This window comes from Melozone crissalis, unplaced genomic scaffold, assembly GCF_028551555.1.
Source record: "Melozone crissalis strain CALT ecotype California unplaced genomic scaffold, PUWL_Pcris_2 ptg000023l_1, whole genome shotgun sequence".
Lineage (NCBI taxonomy): Eukaryota > Metazoa > Chordata > Aves > Passeriformes > Passerellidae > Melozone > Melozone crissalis.
In genome coordinates, this window is record NW_026535801.1 from 33885407 (window position 1) to 33905517 (window position 20111).

The following is a 20111-nucleotide window of genomic DNA, read 5'->3' on the forward strand; positions in this document are numbered from 1 at the left end:
TTCCACCTCCTAAGAGAAACTGTTAACCTTAAAAGCCATCTTTAATTCCCTGGAAAAGCCCAGCAGAAACAGTTGCAGAACCTCTGGATGAACAGTTACCACCAGAGGAAACAGAACTCATGAGTCTACCCCAAACTCCAATTTTCAAGTTTTCAGCTCCAGCAATAAGACACTGTGTCCTGTACAGGGGGAAAAAAAATCAACTATGAAATTATTGATAGGTGTATAAATTACAGTGAGAAAACCTTTAGTCAGTCATTCCAGCACTGCTAGAATTTTTTTGGGGTTTGGATTAGCAGGAGAGTTGGGGAAAGGATCCTTACGAGCAGCAGAAACTAACAGGTCCCACAAGAAAATGTAGAAGCACAGCAATTTCCTTCCAGCCTCTTGGAGAAGCAAGGTTAGCCCAGAGAGTGAATAAACACACTACTGTGCTGCTCAGTGCCACACACACACACACACACACGGGGTTTGCTTGTACAGGTAAAATGTGAGTGATGGGAAAGCTCAAAAGCTTTGAGAGGTTGATTCCTTTCAGTGTTGAGGAGCTGTGCTGATAATCTCAGAACATGTTCAAACTTATTTATACTGACAATGGACAAACAGGTTAAGAGGAAAACAAAAAGTCTCCTCCCTTCCCTCGATTCATCCAAAAAGCCAAAATAAGCCGTAAGCCTTCCTGGTGTGCAGTGGGACCAGGCTCAGGGCAGGTTTCAGGATGCCAGGCTGAGCTCTCACACACAGCCCATGGAGGCACTCGTGTGTGCTGATGCTTCCAAGGTGCCCACAGGACAGGGACATGGCAAAGGCAGAGCCACTGCAGCCAGAAAACCATTCCAGAAACTGCCCAAGCCCCAGGAGGCAGCAGGGATGGATGGGCCATCGGGAACAGGCACCCCTTTTTGTGCCTTCTCCCCTCCTCTAACCAGTAAGGAGAAATGCAGGAAAACAGAGGCAGGTTTTTTGGCTCTGTTATGAGGCACAAGGAATTATAAAAGCTATTTTTTAACATGATGGTCATGTCTGCAGGTCATCTCTGCAGCAAATATGAGCAGTAACGTTTGTGGCATTAATCCCACACTGGCAGACTGATGCAGCTTTCAAGCTGAGTAAGGGTTTAATGCTCTGAAGGGAAGGAAAAAAAGATTTCTTTTAGATAAATTGCTTAATTGGGAAGTCAGGAACTCTCCTGCCTAAGCAATTGATTTTACAAAAGAAAAAAAGTTTATTTCAAAATGTAAGCCTGCTATTCATCTATAATACCCAGGGAAAAACTAAGCCAAGGGATAGACTCCTGCCTTTACACTCCTGAAACCACAATTTTAAAAACATAAATAAGGCTAATAAACAAGAATTTAAACAAATATTCTTCATTCCTTGACTGTTTTAGTGAAGAGACACTGTGCCAGATCTCTGACAGATCATTTACCCAGGTGGCAGGGGCTGAGGAAATGGGTCCCCAGAGGGACACTCAGTCCTCACCGCTGGCATCAAGAAATCAGCTCCCTTAAGCTAATGGACTTTGGTGCATTGACTTGCACAGTGCTGCAGAGTTCAGGGAAAAGCTCCAGCACCATCCCCTGCCCTGGAGAAACTCCTCCACCTTCTGCAGGAGCACAAACAGAGCATTTACAGCCACCAGTGTGACCACCAGGCACAGGTATCTGCCCCAGCTTTCTCCCTCTATCTCCCTGTGAAAAACCTTCAGTAAGTCTCAGTTTTGAGTTTTGTCAGAACTGAAAATGTTTGCATCTCACCTATCCACGGGGTGTGAAACTCTCTCCCTGCTGCACCTACAGAAGTTCCTCTCTGAGAAACAGCCACAGGAAATTGTGCCAGCTAGGGAAGTCCCTGGGCAAAGCCCCGGTGGCGAAAAGGACACTTGGGATGGCATCAGCCACGGGGCTCTCCCAGCAGCAGGAGGAACATGATTAGCACCTTAAAGAACAGCCACCTTTGAAGACAAAGTTCATCTTTAATGATATAAACGTAATGGCAAGTTTGATATGAAGCACTAGCATGTTGTGACTTTCTCAATCTGCAGGAACATAAACCTATTTGTTATCCTTTAATGTAACAGTATCAATTTTTCTGTGTTTAGCAACTTGCTGCACAATTGCACACTCTTTTTACACAAATAGCTTTAATTTTGATTTCACCATCATTGTGCTAACATGAAAATTCTTAGAAATCCTTGTGCAGAAATGTCCCTGAAATTAACCCAACGTCCGTTACTTGCAGAAGTGGCTCAGGTTGTACCAGAAGGAATAGACTTATTATTAGTAATGAAATATTCATTTTTTATGAGCTGCACCAATTAAAACATTATTAAATAAGCTTAAAACAACTTAAAACTTTAAAAAATAATTTAACACATATGTACTGTTATTGCCTCCCACAATGCTAAACCATTACTGCACAGGTAGCCAAATTTGGACTAAGATTACCAAAATACTATCACTGTATGCTCCCCAAACCTTTTCTTAAAGAGGAAACATTTGCATCATTATGATCCTAACTTTCCCAACAAACTCATGGTTTTGGCACTGTTTTAGTTACTTTTCTATGTTACTGCACAAAACAGTGGACGCAATATAACAAACCCTGTGCATATATTTTTCTTTTCCCCCATATTGCCTAGCTCTTCTGAATATATGCATATATATCTCTTCCAAATATAATATATCTATGGTGTTTTCCCCCAGCATGAAGCCTGCAGACACTGTGCTCTCTTGCTTCTGGGGGTTCCACAGTAAGATCACTTTGCAAACCTCATCTCTGTCACTTCTCCAAAAAAAGTACATTATCTTTGTCTCCTGGTTTCTCTTGAGGGCTGTGACTTTCTGCAACAACTTCTGTGTGACAGGTCAGATCTAGCAACGTAATCTAACCCAACAGCCAATATGCCAAGTGCAGTGTCCTTAGCTGAAGCCAGAACACAATACCCCATTCTGATCTTCCTTGACTTGCCAGCCGCCGTTAGCAGCCAGTTGCACTCAAATTCTGTCTCCCTGAAACTCCCTTGTCTCTGCCTCCTCCTGCCAAGCTGCCGCCACTGCCTCAAGGTGTCCTTCAGATATCATCTCTACTTCCTTCTCAACTTTCTGCAAAACTTCCCCAGGGCTTGCCTTCCCCATTCTTTTCCCTTGGTAAGGTCACACACAAGCTTAGACAGCCGTCTCCTTCTCTCCAGTTCCACTCGCTTCCTTTTTTAAACTCTAACTTTGGATTATTTTTCTGATGTATCCTCAGGGAAGAGGTCAGCAGCTCAAGGCCAGCATCAGTATCACTAAGCTTTAAATATCTTTGGACATTATCCTGCTTCCCTGGAGGCCCCAGCATCCTCCCTCCCTCTCTCCCTTCTGGCACTCCTGATGTGGGGATGAGACCCACAGCACACGCCCACCACACTGGAGCTGCCTTTGCCATCAGCACTGAGAAATTAGCATTTTAAAGCATAATTCACTCAAACTATTTCACCAGTTAAATTCAAAATGTAATAAATCACACCCCCATCTGCAGCCATTGCATTAGCTTCACAGCTCAGGACTGTGGAGAGTCTTTAATTAAGCTGATGACTCTCATTCTAGGTGTTCCTTCCCTCAGGTCCCTTGGGTTGGCGTGTATTGCTGTGAATCACTCTTGGTTCCATTCACACTGTAACAAACCTGCCTGTCTCATTCTCTCTCTTTGAAACAAAAAGCCCCCAATGCATTCTGCTATATCAGGTGCCTCATTTTTAAGAGTCCCAGAAGCTAATTTTGCTTTGCTTCTGGCACATGCTGCCAGAAACACTGGGTGTTGTCAGCATGTGAGAAGTCAAAGTCACTGATCTAAAAACCTGTCAAATGATTAACACAGAGCAGTCACAAACCTGGGTGTTGCATAACTTAACATTTATAATTCAATTTGAGGACCTTAGATAAAAATCTTTAAACAGGAATGGTCCTAAGCAAATTCCAAAGCAATGCCTAGGTGTTAGACTGCATGTCAGTCTTACTATGCTAAGTTTAAGAATAAAATACTGAACAAAATAAGCACAAAATTTTTCTAACACATAGTTAATAAAACAGTTTTGGATTAAAGAATGAGAAAGATTAAATTCCTCATGATGTGGTGTCAGTTCAGGAAGGTGTTATGTAACACTCACAGACCCACAACTTAAGTGGCTTCAAAGAGAATCAAACTTAATACCCTATTCCTTAAAGTAATGATGGGCAGTAGGAAAAAAATTATAGGATTACAATCAGGAAAGTACTAAGCCATTATTAATTATAATTTACTACCATGTTCATGTATCTTTGTGTTTATTAGTTTTAAAGTGACTGCCTTCTAAATCCCTATGGTCAGCATTACACTGAAAGCCATGAATTGTATTAGAATACATGGAGGGGTTGGCTATATATTATATATATCAAATCTATACCACAGAATCAGTATATATTCATGCATATAAAAGTGCTTGCACTTTTTGCTAATTGCTTTGAAGTTTTATGAAAACAGCAGGGAATAAAGAATGGAAAGTTTTGAAAGCTTATAGGAAATTTGTAGGCAAAGCAGTGGCAGCGAACATGCCCCACCAGCAAGGTCACAGCAGGCAATGGGACTGAGCTCCCCTGCAAGGAGAGACCCCCACCATTTCTACCTTGGCTGTGGAGTGCTGGGCAATTGCTGCTGAGACACACAAGGCCTGAGCACCAGACCTATGGAGACACCGTGCTGCTCCTTATGACATCAGCTGGGGATCTGATAGTAACTCTTCCCCTTTCGCTCTCTCCTCTAGTTTTTATCTAGTACTGGTTAACTAATCTTGATGTCACCTTTGACATGGAGCAATTCTTCATTCGTAGACTGGAAGGGGAAAATACAAGCATTTCAAATGTTTTTTTTCCTCTTTCCTGCCCCTTCTTATGACAAAGGATGGACTTTTTAATAGGAAAAGACCCAAGTTATTCTCTGGTAATACAGATTGGCAAGGTGACCGAAAAAATACAGAAAGGTGTAACATGGAAAGATTTAAAAGTTGTGATTTATTCTTCAAATTTCCAGCTAGAGATCTCCAGCTTGTCTCCACACATATGTGTCATCATGCACTAGTTTTGGTGTACAAAATACAAATAAATCACACCAGCAACTCCACTCAACAAAAATGCATTCAAACAACACTTAAGGTATTTCTATCAAGCTCCAAGAAAGTCTCTTTGATGGGTGCTATAACTTGTATTTTTGGAGTCCTCTAACAGGTCACTTTACACCTCCAGACAGAGTCTCAAGAACTGAATAAACACAGGGGTGTTCTACATTTTCTCAGTGCTTTGGAAAATAGAAATATTTACTTTGTTCTAAGCATGCATTTTGAGCTCGCCACATCCTGAAGGTGACAGTGACATGTGTCCCCATGGCCAGGCTGCCTCCTGTCACCACCACACTGCACTTCCCCAGAGCTGTAGCTCCTCACACACCATGACAAACATGTTGGCACATGGCACATCACTGCTCAAATTCCATATTGCCATAACAAAATACCATGCAAACCTATTCCATTTAAATGCACCACTTATTTAGGGTTTTTTGGTTTGGTTTTTTTTTGTATTATTATGCTGCCATATATATACTGTTCCTACCAATGACAGAGCCCTGTATCACTTATGCCCTTTGGTGTGTATCCTGGCTAGTTCATAATTGAACACTCACTGAGATTATCTGTTAGTGACTTGCTTTTGATGTAATGGATTTCAGAAACACTGCTCTCATTTGAAGGGATTTATTTCCTAAGCAGCTGGTAGATTGCAGTGATTCTCCTATCTGCACAAGGCCTGGTGGGTGCACATGCTGTGGGCATGCAAAAATCCAACTACCTGAAGTTTCAACCCAAAAAGAGTGACCAAGCAGCCCTTATGACCAGGAACAGTTACATATGAATATCTATCTATCTATCTATCTATCTATCTATCTGTCTATCTCTCTCTCTCTCTCTCTCTCTTTCTGTAGGAGGAAATGCATTTGCAGTTTTCAGGAGTGGGCAGATGTTTTCCTGCTAAGGCACAGGTTTGGTTTAAAAAGAAATTAGTTGCTCTAAACACATAGAAGTCCAAAGGGAACACTACAAACCCCCCTAAAGTCTTTGCTCCTCAACCTAATTGTAAATAAGAAAACTATTAGTACACCACTACCCATCAATTAGCAGGTGCTACAACACTACAATAAACCTGAAATGTAAAAATTGCTGATACAGTCCCTGGACACTAATGAAACTTGCTGCAGAATTTTTGCTAAGGACATATCTGCACTTTCCTTTTATATTTTACAATCTAAGAGCTAATGAATAAATAAAAGTGAAAGGAAGGCAGGAAAGAAAGAAGAGTAAAAGGTTATAACATACATATTATATTACACAGTAATTATGTGCTTCTGAAATGCCAATTAGTAACTCATTCCATGATCCAGCTTGCAGTCAGATCAATATGAGGTTGATAACAGCAGAGACTCATGATCTGGTAAAGAATATTTTATTATTAAATAATGTATAAAGCCACAGAAATATTAGCTTAACTCATTTTTTTTTTTTTTTTAAGTAAGAGCAAATTGTAATCACGACTGTGTTAAGAGCAAGACAAACCTTTCTATTCCACAGTCCCTGGTAAATTTCACACAGATGTTTGGTTTGTTGTCCTAGTTAGCTAGGATAATTATTATTTTCTATTTTCTGGGTTGTGGAGGTTTTTTTTCTTTCTTTACTCCAAGCAAGGCAAACAACGTTTTAACAGAATTTTTCTCTGTCAGACAAAATAGAATGTTGAAAAATTATCTGGCCATCAGCACAACATGGAAGTGCACAAAACTCAGTGATTCTCCTGGAAGAGCTAATTTGCTTGCTGTGTTGACAAGATGAGCCAAAACTGTGAAGAATAAAACCAATTCCATAGCCATGGGGGGGGATCCTGGAGTCAAGCATGTAATGATACAGAAATGAGGCAGGTATTTGGCATTCCCAGCTAGACCCTAAAAGTTTTTCTACACATCTCAGAGTGAAAGATCATTGTTCATAGTTCTGTCAGCAAGGTGGTGAGGTTTGCAATCACTTCAAAACAAGCTACAAAGAGTCTTAGGGGTAAAAGGCTTTTCTAGGAGATTTGGCATTTTATCCAAGGGGTTTGGTATCTTTAGGCTTTTTTCCTTGCTTGATATTAATGTTCCTCTTGAAAATGTGTTTGTTTCTCTGTCACCAAACTTACTTTGGATGCAGTGCACTCAGTTCATGGACACAAAAAGTTGTACCCATCCCTCAACAAGGAAGGATGTGAGAAAGGGCCAGGGGTGTCCCTCCATGCAGCCCCAGGGTGACTCAGAGAGGGAACTGACACGAATGAAGATTGCAGGATTCATTCTGCTTCTTGTTCTGTCAATCCAGAAGTTTACAAAGCAGAGAGGGGCTGATCCACTGAGAAGCAACATTACATTGATATTAACATACATTGATATTAACATACACGATACATACATGATATTAACATTACATTGATATTAACATACAGGAGCTGAGATGCCACAGCTTTGTGTGTTGGGGAGGAACATAAGAGGAATAAAATAAGGGGGTTTAGGGATCTCATTCCAATAGGTGTGAAATTTTCCAGTAACCTTTTTTCTTGAATCTTCATAACTGCTAGAACTAACACTGTTTCTTGGGAAGTCATGCTTAAAATGCAATTTCTATTTGGTCACTAATGAATTTTTTTTTAAAGTAATTTCCAGTACAAGGTCCTCATTACCATAGGGAAGTTACTGCTCCTCTACAGTCGTAAATACTTTTTCATGGAGTATCCATTGGCTCAGCATTGAAGCACTTAGAACTATTTATAAAGCACATTTCACACCTGACACATAGAATTAAGAGCAGAAAAATGAGACAGTTTTCTAATGGCATCAGTATTACTGTGTTGGTTGCAAAATGGACTCATGTCTAGAAGGCTCTGATTCATGTTCTCTCTTTTTGAAGACTATTGACTCCTCTGGCTCTTTTTCTTTTTTTTTTTTTTTTTTTTAATGGCATATTGATATTGGTGGTTGTTGTTGTTTTGGCTTAGAAGTCCAGTCAAATGAATTTAATAAATGTTTCTGGCAGTGAAAAATTAGCATTGGCTGTTCCAAACATATGAAGGGAATATTTCCCAGAGCAAGTACCACACTGCTCTCTGTTCTCCAGTTACTTTCAGAGATAGACCTAGAGAGGATAAAATGGTTTTAAGCAATTTGAAATTATATTTGCTGACTCTTTGAAGTAGGCCAGGGCAATTGTAATTCATTATTTGCCATGACCTTGCCCATTTGGCCATAAACTAAGGGGACATTCTGTGATGTGATGGACACAGTTACACCTTACACAAATGGTCATTAGAGCCACAGGTAACCCCCTCCCCATCCCTGAGCCTGCAGACATTCTGCATTACTGATCATACACTGCACAGCCTAATGCAGCCTATATAAAAATGACAGTGCTAATCGAAGATTTATACCTTTAATCCCCTCCTGCCTCAGCTCTAAGTCATGATTTTTATTCCCAGCACTAACGGGATAAAGCCCAACTGAGAATTTCCTAACATGATGTGAAGTTCAGCTGCTCCTTCTGAGAAGACAAACAAACCCCAGACCCCTCAACTTCAGAGCACAAGGAGGAGTGAAGCCCCAGCAGGATTCCTCACCCCACACAAACCTGAGCACAGCCTGGCACACACAGAAAGGCACTGAAGGGAACTCTTCAGGCTTTCACATCATTTTATGAAACAAAATAGCTGGTGTAAGATTTCTAGATGTTGTTCTTTCAGGACTAAGAAAAAATAACATCTAGAAACAACATCACTAATCGAATATTGTCACTGACTGCATTTTTATTTTATTTCAGGAAAAAAAAAAAAAAAAACCCACACATTTCTGCAGAGGTACTTCCTACTGAATACCAATCTGGTTAGGGATTTCATCCTATCACTCCAGAGTGCAGTAACTCGGCCAGAAAGTAGTTTCCAATCAATGCAAAGGCGGGATGGTGTCAGAGGTTGGGCAAGAAGGCAGTGGAGGCGAGAGCCCGCTATTCCCTCGGCTCTCCCCGCAGCAGGATCCCCTCAGTGCCCGGCCAGAGCACCCACCCAGCTCTCCCGCACGCGAGGACACGGCCACCAGCAGCAAGCACCCGTCCCGTCCGGTCCCGGTTCCGAGCACACACCACCAGATCGCGTCTCACAGGTCCATTTCACAGAGCCCTTGCCGTGCCGGCACTGCGGAGCGGCGCTCCGGGAGGCACCGCCAGCTCCGCGCCGAGCGCCGCCCGCTCGGGGCAACTTTGGGCAGGGCTGGCTAGGAAGGCGCCGCTGCCGGGACACAGCCGGAGCTGTCCCTCGCCTCTCCCCGAGCTCCGCCGAACTTGCCCGCAGCGAGAGGACGCGGGGCGGCCGGGGAGCCCCGCTGCCGCCCGCCCTACCTTGACGGCCCGGGACGAGTGGCAGTGGACGTGGTGGGACACGGTCGCCGTCTGGTTCATGGTGCCGGCGGCGCCGGGCGGGCACGGGGCACCCGCGGGTCCCTCCCGGCGCCTCCGAGCGGCCGGGCCGGGGGGCTCCGGCTGCGGCTCCGGCTGCGCTGCTCCGCAACCCGGGGGACGCGGCGGCTCCGCCCGGCGGGGCCGGACCCGCTCCGCCCCGCCCGGCACCGCCCCGCCCGCCGGACCCGCTCCGGACCGGGACCAGCGGGGACCCAGCCGAGCCGTGCCCCCGGACTGGGGAGATGAACGGGATCGGCCCCGCTCTGTGAAAGCCGGGCCCGCAGTGCTCTCAGCCGAGATGAGTAAGACTGCAGCAGAAAGTTTATGCTGGCTGCTCTTTCCTCTGTGCTCCGCGGGTTTTTTTCCTTTCTGCCTTCCCCGTTCCCTGCTGCCGCCTCTTCCCTCGGTTCCAAACGCCTCCAGCCCACTGCGGTAGCGGGGTACGGGCGTGCTTATGTAACTCAGGTACGAGGCACCGGCACCAGTCTCCCGAAATCACCGCGCCGTGTTCAGTACCGCAAACAGCTCCACGCTTCCCCGTGGAGCAGAGGAAAGGCTTCTCTAATTAGACTTTCACCCATATAACTTTCAGGGGGGTTTGGTTGTGGTACAAGATAAGAATCTGTACCCTCCAGATTCCTGAGCAGACCTTGCCAGGAACACACAAATTCTCTTTCTGCCGGTCCAACCCAGAGGTGATGCCAAAGCCAGGATTTGGGAATGGAAGTTGGTAAGCTCTGTCAGCAGATTGTGACACCGCAGGCTGATAATGAACAAGCAATATTTTGTAGATGCATAACATCCTTTAATGACTCTTACTTTAGAGAAACCTCCCAGTAAAACAAGACACAGTGTGCCACACACCAAGGCATTCCTGGGGCATTTCTGAGGGGTGCACAAAACTGCAGCCAGGGCAGGTAAAGTTGGTGCAAGAGGAAGCAAAGAAAAATGAGGACAGACTACGGCCAGAAGCCATGGCACAAGTCTCCTAAAGAAACTGCTGATTTGGAACCTCTCACTGCATGAGACTCCAGCTTCAGGCACCTCTGAAGCATCTGTTCTTTCAGAAGGGAGGCTGTTGAGCAGTATTTGCTACCATATTCAAAGTTATACTCCCAGTGCAGGAAGTTATTGCTCAAAAATAAAATGAGTTTTCCTGGGTTGAGCTCGTTTTATGGTTCTGTCTCATTTTTTTCCCCTACTGCCACTCCCTCTTTTTGAAGTAAGCTGAAGAAAATGTACAAAGCATATACCCAAAAAGTAGTGATGCAACAAGACAAAAGTTGCTAAAGTCTTCAGGCTGTAGGTCCATCCCACTCTGCAAAGGAGAAGGCTGAGATCTTGCTGTGGTCACAGCCCACAGAGGCCTGTGAGGACCCTCATCTGTGCTTGTAAATCTCATCATGACTTCAGACATCTGCCAGAGCTCTTTTCAATGGGGTTCATTTTCAAAAGATTTTAATTTCCTGGATGAAAATCTGCTTTAAATCATCTCTCACAAAATATTCCAAAGTCAAAATTCATTTTGCACACCTTAACTTGGACAGAAAGGCAGGTACTGCTGGAGATGGAGCTGGTGAGGAAAAGACTGATCTCAGTCTGCAGAAAGCAGCCCTGGGTACAAACAACCCCTCCAGAGAGGGGAGAGCAATCAGTGCTTCCTCCAGTGATACTGAGAAAAATGTCATTGTTGAAGGAAGCCAAATGCAAAGCAAAGCACAGCAAGAGGGTCCCTGCTTGATCATCTCCAGGCACCATGAGTGAGGCATCCGGGCTGGCCTCTAGCCTGCAGGACTGCTCACATTAGCCTCCTTCACCTTAGCAGATTTATTGGATTTTGAGCAATAAAATCCACATTTAGAAAGCATATCAGGGGCTCAGCAGTGCTCTTTCACCTCTCTCTATCATATGCAGACAGGAATGAAACTTAATGGATATAGATGGGGAAAAAACCACCCGCACATAAAAATGAGACATGATTCAACTCAAAGGTGAGTGTTGAGGAGGAGAGAACGAGTAAGTGGCTGTTTGGGTAAAGGGCTAACAGGGTAACTTTCACCATACTCTGCCCAAATATTTGTCCTGAAAAGAAAATGATGACTTCAAGTTATTGTCACCAGGAGCTCAAGCAAGCACAAGTAGCCTGGAAGATTCAGAGACATTCTTCTTCATCTTGAAATATATTTGTGTTTAACAATTTCACATGGGAACTACTTTAAGACAAAAATAAATGGACTCATGACAATGTTAGTTGGTTAAATAGTTAAATATCTGTGACTTTTTGTAAGCTCCTATGAGAACTTTGTGTAGTTTTCATGTTCGATTTTATGCTTCACTGTTGCTGACCTTCCATGCAAGCTCCAAAACCAGCTTTAAGCTAACAGAAAAATCTCTTCCTTATAATAACAAAGAAAAGGCAGCTTGGGTTAAAAAGTTGCCAAGGACAGAGGTAAGATCAATAATTTGCTGGCATTGTTTTAAATGAACTTCTACAAATTTTGAGATATCTATTCCTAGAAAGTGCTCTTTGCTGATTAACCTCCTGCTCTCACAAGGTGGGACCTAATTAGAGGATGAACCTAACAAGGACTGGAGCTGTAAAATCTCTAGAAGTGCGTGGTTTGCCATTATAAAATATCCCAGAAACAAGGCAGATCAATAGAGGGGGATTCCACAAAATGCCTGCTGAAATCCTCCCGAGCACCACTCTGCTGCTTGCTTCTCCAGTAATGTCATTCCCTGCCATCCCTGATGTGGCTGTTAATCCTCCATAGGTGTAATCTTCTTTGGGAACTGGCTGCTTAGCAAAATGCAGCTCACCCTGGGTGCTGACTGCTGATGCAGGCATCCATGTTAGCCCTGCAAGGAGGTTCTCCGATGTTTCAGTGCCTTTAGGGTGCAATTAAATAACTGAGTGATTACCAAAATATGCTGGAGAATATTAAAGCTGGGAGCAGATGCAGTAGAGCAGGTGGCACTTGCCCATGTTGGAGGAGCTCCTCAGTGCACTGAACAACCTCCAACCTTTACTCATTTAAAATGAGTAAGAAATCAACGTGATCAGCCAGGAGAATTGATCAAGCTATCCAGAAAGTTTGAGAGGAAAGAAAATCCCTGCTTGTGACAGAAAAGCCTGCCTGTCCCACTGTCCAAGTGCAGAAGAACTGCTGCTGGAGGCAGCATTTCCCAGAGGCTCCTGATCACTATTCAAGTCCTGCAGTAACCTGCTCCTAGAAACTCCCAATACAGTTCCCCAGCCACACATTTTCCTGCCTCTTATTTTCTAAGCCTTATGTTCTTAAAAAATCCTCACAACCCTTTTTCCTTTTTTTCTTTTTGGTCACATTACATAAATTTTATAATCACCACCCTGAGAAATAAAATATTAAAGTGTATATTAGTAATTATAGATACGTCATGGCAACATGTTTTTCTATAGATGTAGAAAAATATTTGCTCTCTTTTCTGTTTTATGCAAGTCCACAAAATTTAATCTTACTGCTGCTCCACATACCAAGGGCCCAATTCTCCGCTCACACATGTTGGCAGCTATTGACACAAGTGAACTCAATTTCTAATTCACACCAGTTCATAATCAGATTACAGACTCCCCTGTCTATGGATGAAGAAGTTTTAATACCACAAGGGAGGCTGACTTGGGATCACTGTGAGGCTGGCAGCTCCCTCAGAATAATTACCCACCAGGAGCCATGCTGTGTGTGAGTGCTGGGCTTGTGTGAAACACAACAGGGCAGAGCCTGCCTCCCCTCAGCTTCCCAAAAATCCTCTACTCCAAGCAGCTCTCAAGGGAAAGGGCAGCAGCTTTCAAGGTATCCTAGGAAAAGCTGCTCCAGGAGGATGGTCCTGTGGCCATGCACACACACACGTGTTCATATGTGCACAATCCCACATGCCCTGCAGCCTTCAGTCTGGCTGCAGCTCTTGGAGGGAATGTGAAGGAAAATTCCCTCAAGTGAAGCACAACTTCAGGCAGACTCAATAAACCAGTGGGATGCCAGCTTTCAGCCCGGCTGCAGTGCCAGGAGCTGTTGTGCTGTGTTAACCCACAGAGCTTGGTTGCTGCAGGGAGGGGACACCTCTCCCACTGGGAAAGGCTGGTGTTATCCCTGCCAGGTGTTACATCAACTGTGTGTATGCCCACTCCTTTCAGCACTCCAGAGTTCCCTCACAGCTCAGTGTCTTGAGGTTTTGCAGGATGATTTCTAACCAGCTCAATGTGATTCACTAATGGAAATTTTGAGCAAAACCAAGGAGAATCCACTCCATTGCTAAAAGACATGCTCAAAACATAATCCAGTCCAATATATGGAAATGATCAAGAAGAAAAATATAGATGTTCCTCATTTATACTAGCTAATATCCACGGAGGTATTAGGGTGCATTAGTTATGATTACTTTCTGTTCTTATTCACTACATTTGTTTCAATAGAAAATATTTAGATTAAGTATTTGCAACTCCTTTTAGAAAAAAAAAGGTATACTAAAAAGTTCTGGAACACAAAGGAACCCTTGGTGCACAATGATTCCATCACTTAATTTCCGTGAAGGTGAATGGTATTGAATTATAGTCAGGAGATGAAAAAAAATCTTCCCTTTACAATAATAATGAATTATCCTTCTAGATTTTGCCTGAAAAGAGGAGATATCATGAAAATAGATCCAGTAATGTCTACGTATCATTGATTCAGTGCAGAGAGTATGTTGTGAAAAGAGATGGAGAAAACAGCCTGCATACAACTGCCTTGTTACCAGGGAAGAGAAGCAAGTGGTGTTTGAGATATAAAACTGCAAGTAGAGGCAAGAGAAAATGGTCTATGCCTGGATGAACTGAATGTGTCACCGACAAAATCTACAAAGACAGGAGGTGGCTTTATGAGCAGCACTTCTCAGGGCACCTCTGAGCAGGTCTCTGTGGGCTGCTGAATTAATTCTGATGAACCACAGGCAGTGCCACAAGCTAAGAGTATCTTCTTCAGGATCCCCTCAGTCTGTCCTGTATGTGCCTCTTACCAGACTCAAACAGAGAAAAAGAAAATAATGACTTTGATTCCTTTACATTTTCAACTGAGGCTTCAGAGGAATAGGCAATACCATCCAAGAAAACAAAATTAGGCAAAAAAAACCCCCATACATGGCCAGCAAGCTATATTCATTTTCTTTTTCACACTGCATATTGACAGGTAGACATACTTCACAGGTGAGGAACTTCAGGAAAAAGGAACAAATCCTTTTTCTTTGGTCTCACATGAATTCCATAGTAGACCCCTGGAGCACTCTGCTCCATCTCACTGCATTCATTTAGCCTTCTATTTGCACAAGCTATTGCAGTATAAAAAGAAGAAGGTGAACCTGACCTATCTGAGAAGTAGATTTAATTTCATGCATAACTATTACTCACACTGCTAACAGGATTCAATATTTCTACCATGCAAGAGTTACAGGATGAGTAATGCTTTCACAAGCGTGAGGATTTTCAGGAGCAGAGCCACCCATCTCCCTGACAATGGGCATTGCACCACACTCAGGAACTGCCACAGAGTACTGGTGGAGGCATGCCAAAAGCAGTGTCAAGTAATGTCCAATTTCTGCACAGGTTTGTGCGTCTTTACACCTTAAAATCTTGCTTGCCATGGGAAACATTGAATATCATGCAGAGCACTTGCTCTGCCAGAACATCACAGCCCTGTCCAGTGCTGGCTCTCCAGGGATGCTCGGGCTCACTGAAGGCAGGTCTGAGCAGTGGATTTCTGGGTTGACACCACAGCCAAAAGCCAGTCCAGAGGGGAGTTACAAAAGGTTCAAGATTAGCACACAAGCTTGAATGAAATGACAAGCAAAAGTGAGAGTATTTTGTCTAAGCAGGATCATTTCCCTTATTTTCAATAGATATAATAAATCATCCAGAGGCAAGCCCCCTTTTTAAAGATTAGACACCAGGTAGTTAAACTTCTGAAACAGTACAAGAATTCCTACACTGATAGTCAGCCCAGCATTCCAAGTATATATGTACCTAATAGGTAGCCCAAAAACTTGTCAAGGATTGGCCAAATTTACTATGGCAGAATTTTATTTGATCAAACTCTTTGTCCCCTCAACATGAAGAAGTTACCCCACAGCTCCTTCTGCTTCTGGGATATTTGTACTATGTATGAATCTCATGAAAGCAAATTTCACAGTGAGCCATTGTTTTGGGATGAGAAGTTTTGCTCTGAACTGTTTGTATGTAGAGGCATCATCCTGAAATTAGCTCCCAGAAAAGCCAGAATGAAATAGAAAAGAAAAGGAAATTTTACATTATTTAGAGGGTTTGAAGTTTAAATTAATAGTTTGTAGTTATGGAGTGGTGAAGTAGAGGATTTTATGTTAGGTCTTATAGGCTGCAGGAAAGATACTTTCCAGATTAAACAACTTACAAAAACTCAATGACAACAAGAAAAACAATATTGGCTACATAAATCATTTTCCTTCATCTATCTGGGTTAATACAAGCCTAAGCAAAATTTTAGAGGCATACTATCACTAAGAGAAAAAAAAATGAGAAGAATAAAACTTAAACCGTAGTTATTTCCACAATGCTTCAATGGTATTGAATAACAGACAAAACCTCTCCCTTCCTTTACTCTGTGTAAATCTCATAGCACATAACAGGATTCTTTTTTTTTCACAAATGAAGGATAATTTACCATCAAATGAGTACTTTCCCTGGAACACTGCAGAGCAGTTTGCTCAAGGAACAACAAGGAGCAATTGCTATCAGAAATGAAAAGATGATTTCTCAACCTCTGAAGTCTCTTTTCCCTACAAGACATGTATTCCTGTCTCCCCACTTAAAAAATATTTTTACAAGACTCTTGGGGCACTGCGGAAAGCCCTAACTCATTGCCACACATATAAAAACACAGATGAGTGGTTAATATTCTGGTGTATTCTTCTCTCACAGAATTCATTGGTTTGGCTTAGTCTGTGTCCATGTGTTATGACCACTTCTGAGGCAGGGTAACAGATCAGCCTTTTCCCTTATCTGAAAACTCTTTAAGGCATCAGGCCCAGGCCATCAGGGAAGCAATAGCAGGTGCAGGCAAAGGTCCATCAAAACATGTTCCTTTACTGAAGCAAAACCCATCATTTTAATCGATCAGAATGAAATATGGGATAGCCAGCAACCATGTCAGAAGGACTGCAGCTCAGATTTACAAGGTGGCTGTTAGGAGGTCAGTGCTTTGTGATCCCACCCCACCTCTGGGGCAGGAGGGAGCATCCTGAGAACAGCAGAGGCTCAGGCAAACTGCCAGGGTTGTTCTGGCAGTGCTGATTGCTGAAAGTGAAATAGGGGTTCTGCACCATCTCAAATTGTAGCTCCAGGAAAATAAAATGCAAAGTGCTACAAGGGAAATGCTGGTGAGGAAGAAAATTTAAAGAACTTAAACAACTGAAATGAAAATGGGATAAGACAAACCACAGGAATTTGAAAAGAGAACTTGTCCACATCACCAGTAACAAATGAGAAACTCAACTTCACACACATTTTAGCTATAATCCCTACAACAGGCTATGAAGACACCAGTGGGGTTGCAGTCCAGGACCAGACATGACTGTGCCCTTGACTGCTATTGCTCACATCCATAAGAGCTGCTGTTAACATATTCCTGGAAGACAATTCTCTTCCTCCATGTGTAAAATGTCCCAATCTCTTCAGATTTGTGATGCCTTTTCAATAAGAAAGCATCTGAAATTCCCCTTATCTCTGTTTTTCTGTTCAGTCAGAAGCGTGTCAGTCACAAGCCCACGCTGCTCAGCCACCATGATTGCTGCTGCACTTCAGCTGACAAGCTGTGAAAGTTTTGGCTGCCCAAAAATCATTGGGAACATATTTACTTCCTTTTGTTAGAATGATGTTTGTCTCCTACTGGCATGCACCAATGTACCTTTGCTCACACACATCAGGGGTTTTTAGTGACATCAAGGATCACATCCAACCAGTTAGAAAATACTACCTTGTTAATGACAGACAACATTACTGCCAGCTGCTCATTCCAATATCTTGTAAACATGCATAGAAATCATTTCCTTCTGCCTGAACATCCTTTTTATATTCTGCTTATAAAAAAAGTAGAACACTCTGTGGGGAAAAACAGTGTGGATCCCACTCCTGTACTTTGCAACAAACCAAGAGCTATTTCAGTGTAAATTCCAGTCAATGTCACAAGGCTTAAACTAACCAAGGAAGATGTGAGATCAGAAGGATTTCTTCTTTCTTTTGGACTGTGAGCCTTTTAGTATGTCCCAGAGAGCTGTTGAAGACTTGTGGGACTCACAATGTTAAGAATTTTTCAGGAACAACCAAGTCTCATATGCAGTTACATATTCTCTAGCAATTGTGCAATCTTCTAACAACTAAATCCAGAAATTATATTACCCTGCTCTCAGGAAAATACCACAATTTATGCTTGCTGGGAGCTGAAGGCCTCAAATGCAGGCTGAGAGCTACAGTACCTGTAGGAAAACACTGTTCATTGCATTTACTCACAACCTCTGAGGCAAATGTAACACAGCCATCCAGCACACACAATAAAAGGACACCAGCTCCAAACACATAATCCAGCCATTACTTTGATTGCAGTATGTTTTCCAAATTGATTTGAAAATATGTTTTTATTAAAGTGCGTGATTTGTCAAACGCACTTCCAGGAGGTGTAAGAAAAACAACAAAGAGATTGGAGCTTGCTTAACCAAGTTTATAAACCTGCTGTTTCAGCCTCAAAGATGAATTACACTGCAGGAGCACGTTCACTAAACGTCTCTGCTCTCCTTCTTGCCCTCCTACCTATGTTCAAAGAATAGAATAGAAAAACATAAATCAAAGTCTCAGAACATATTTCTCCCCCAATTCTGAAGCTGCCATATCTCTATACCAGAATCATAATCCCCTGCAATACAAATAAAAAGCACAGCCCTGCAATCACCACTTCAAAATAATTACAGGCCACACAGTAATTTACACTTATCTAAAGCCTTTCACCCCAAGAACCCCAAAGCAATTTATACACAATATAGATGTGGCTGATATGAAAAATATAATGCCAAGGAGCTACTTGGGAATTGAGGCATTGTCTAAATCATGTGGATCTTTGCAGTCCAAAACTTATCCATTATCCTGATGGCAATTTGAACCAAACCTATTAAAATCTCAAATTAAGGACTATGCTAGGCACTGGCAGGCATGTTATGAACCTTTCTTTAATTTTAGTCAATTAGATTGAGAAGTCAAGAAATGAAAAGACTTGAAACAACACTGCCCAGCAGACATATACAGCTTCTGAAGGTGCTTATCTAAAGTACAAGCAGGGCTAAGACATCCTTCTGTAAAGAAAAAAGGTCTAAATTTCTGTATTTGCTTCCTTTTCCTTTATAGAATTTAATTCTCATCTATCCAGGCTGCAGCTAAGTAGTAGCTTACAGGCAGAGCTGTGCTCCTTCTGTGGCAGCTCTGAAATATCATCATTTACCTCCCAGCTGCTCAGTAAATTAAAGCAGACAGCCCACAGGTGCTTGCTGGAGTCCCAGCACTCTCAATAGCACCAGGCCACACGGGTACAAATGGGTCTTTAAGCAGGGCTGTGAAATAGCTGCTGGCTCCCTAATCCTCCAACCACACCCCCGGGGCTCTGGGTGAGAGTAAGCTTGGGAAAGTGAAGGGATATGTATTTCTAACAATTAACTGCTAATCCATTTACATTTTCAAAGCTGTTTTCATACAGAAAGAGGCTACTGGCTCTTTCTATATTATTAAACACAGACTTTGTTATGGCTTTCTTCAGTCTTCAAAGTGCAGGCGCACAAATGTTGAAAGCATTCACTGTACACTTTGTAGGATCCCCAAAAGGCAAACTTGGGGAATGTAAAAATCTCTTTTGCAAGGTGAGTTATAGACACCAGCAGCAGCTGGCCCCCTGGCAATCTTCACATCCAGAGAAATCACTGTAAACCCCTGTATTCAAAGGGATACCTAGATATTATTACCATATTTCAAAATTAGGAAATTGAATCAAAACCCCTTTGTGCCATAGGATGCTTCAGTCTTAAGGGTAGGAAAGTCTTTTCCCTTGCCCTTTGCAACATATTTATTTCTGTACCCAAACATGTACAGGGGCCTGTCAGGGAAAAACAGGATTGTTAATATTTTGAGTGAGACTGGCACACAGGACAGGACTGCAGCATCTCATCTGCATGGCTGATGCATCTGCAGTCAATCTGATCGCGGACAGCACTGGCCCCACTGCACCAGCAGGAGTGCTGCTGGCTCGGGAAGGAGGAAAAGCTAAGTGTGTTTTGGGGAGCAGAATGTTTCTTCTGTTTTAAAATAAGGTAACATCATGGAGAAATATTATTTTTGCTGCCTGCATGGTACCACACTCCTGTTTCACTCCTGAGTGGCAGCTGCAGCATCTCTCAACAGGGAGACAGAACTTTGCTATGAAAATGCAGAGAGAAGCCACTGGATGGGCAGTTTCTTGCAATTCTTCCTGATCCCTGGGCTGACAGCTGATCCTCCAATAAC

General features: G+C 42.8%; 1 protein-coding gene across 1 annotated transcript in view; it reads right to left on the reverse strand.

The window, feature by feature from the left end:
• The window catches only part of DPP10 (dipeptidyl peptidase like 10), a 434475-nt gene extending 424941 nt beyond the window's left edge, over window positions 1-9534 (reverse strand). The window contains exon 1 of the mRNA XM_054277922.1: window positions 9473-9534. Coding sequence (XP_054133897.1) covers window positions 9473-9532 — 60 coding nt within the window. The 5' untranslated portion in view covers window positions 9533-9534. The remainder of the gene's footprint in view (window positions 1-9472) is intronic.
• Between the last annotated feature and the right edge of the window lie 10577 nt (window positions 9535-20111).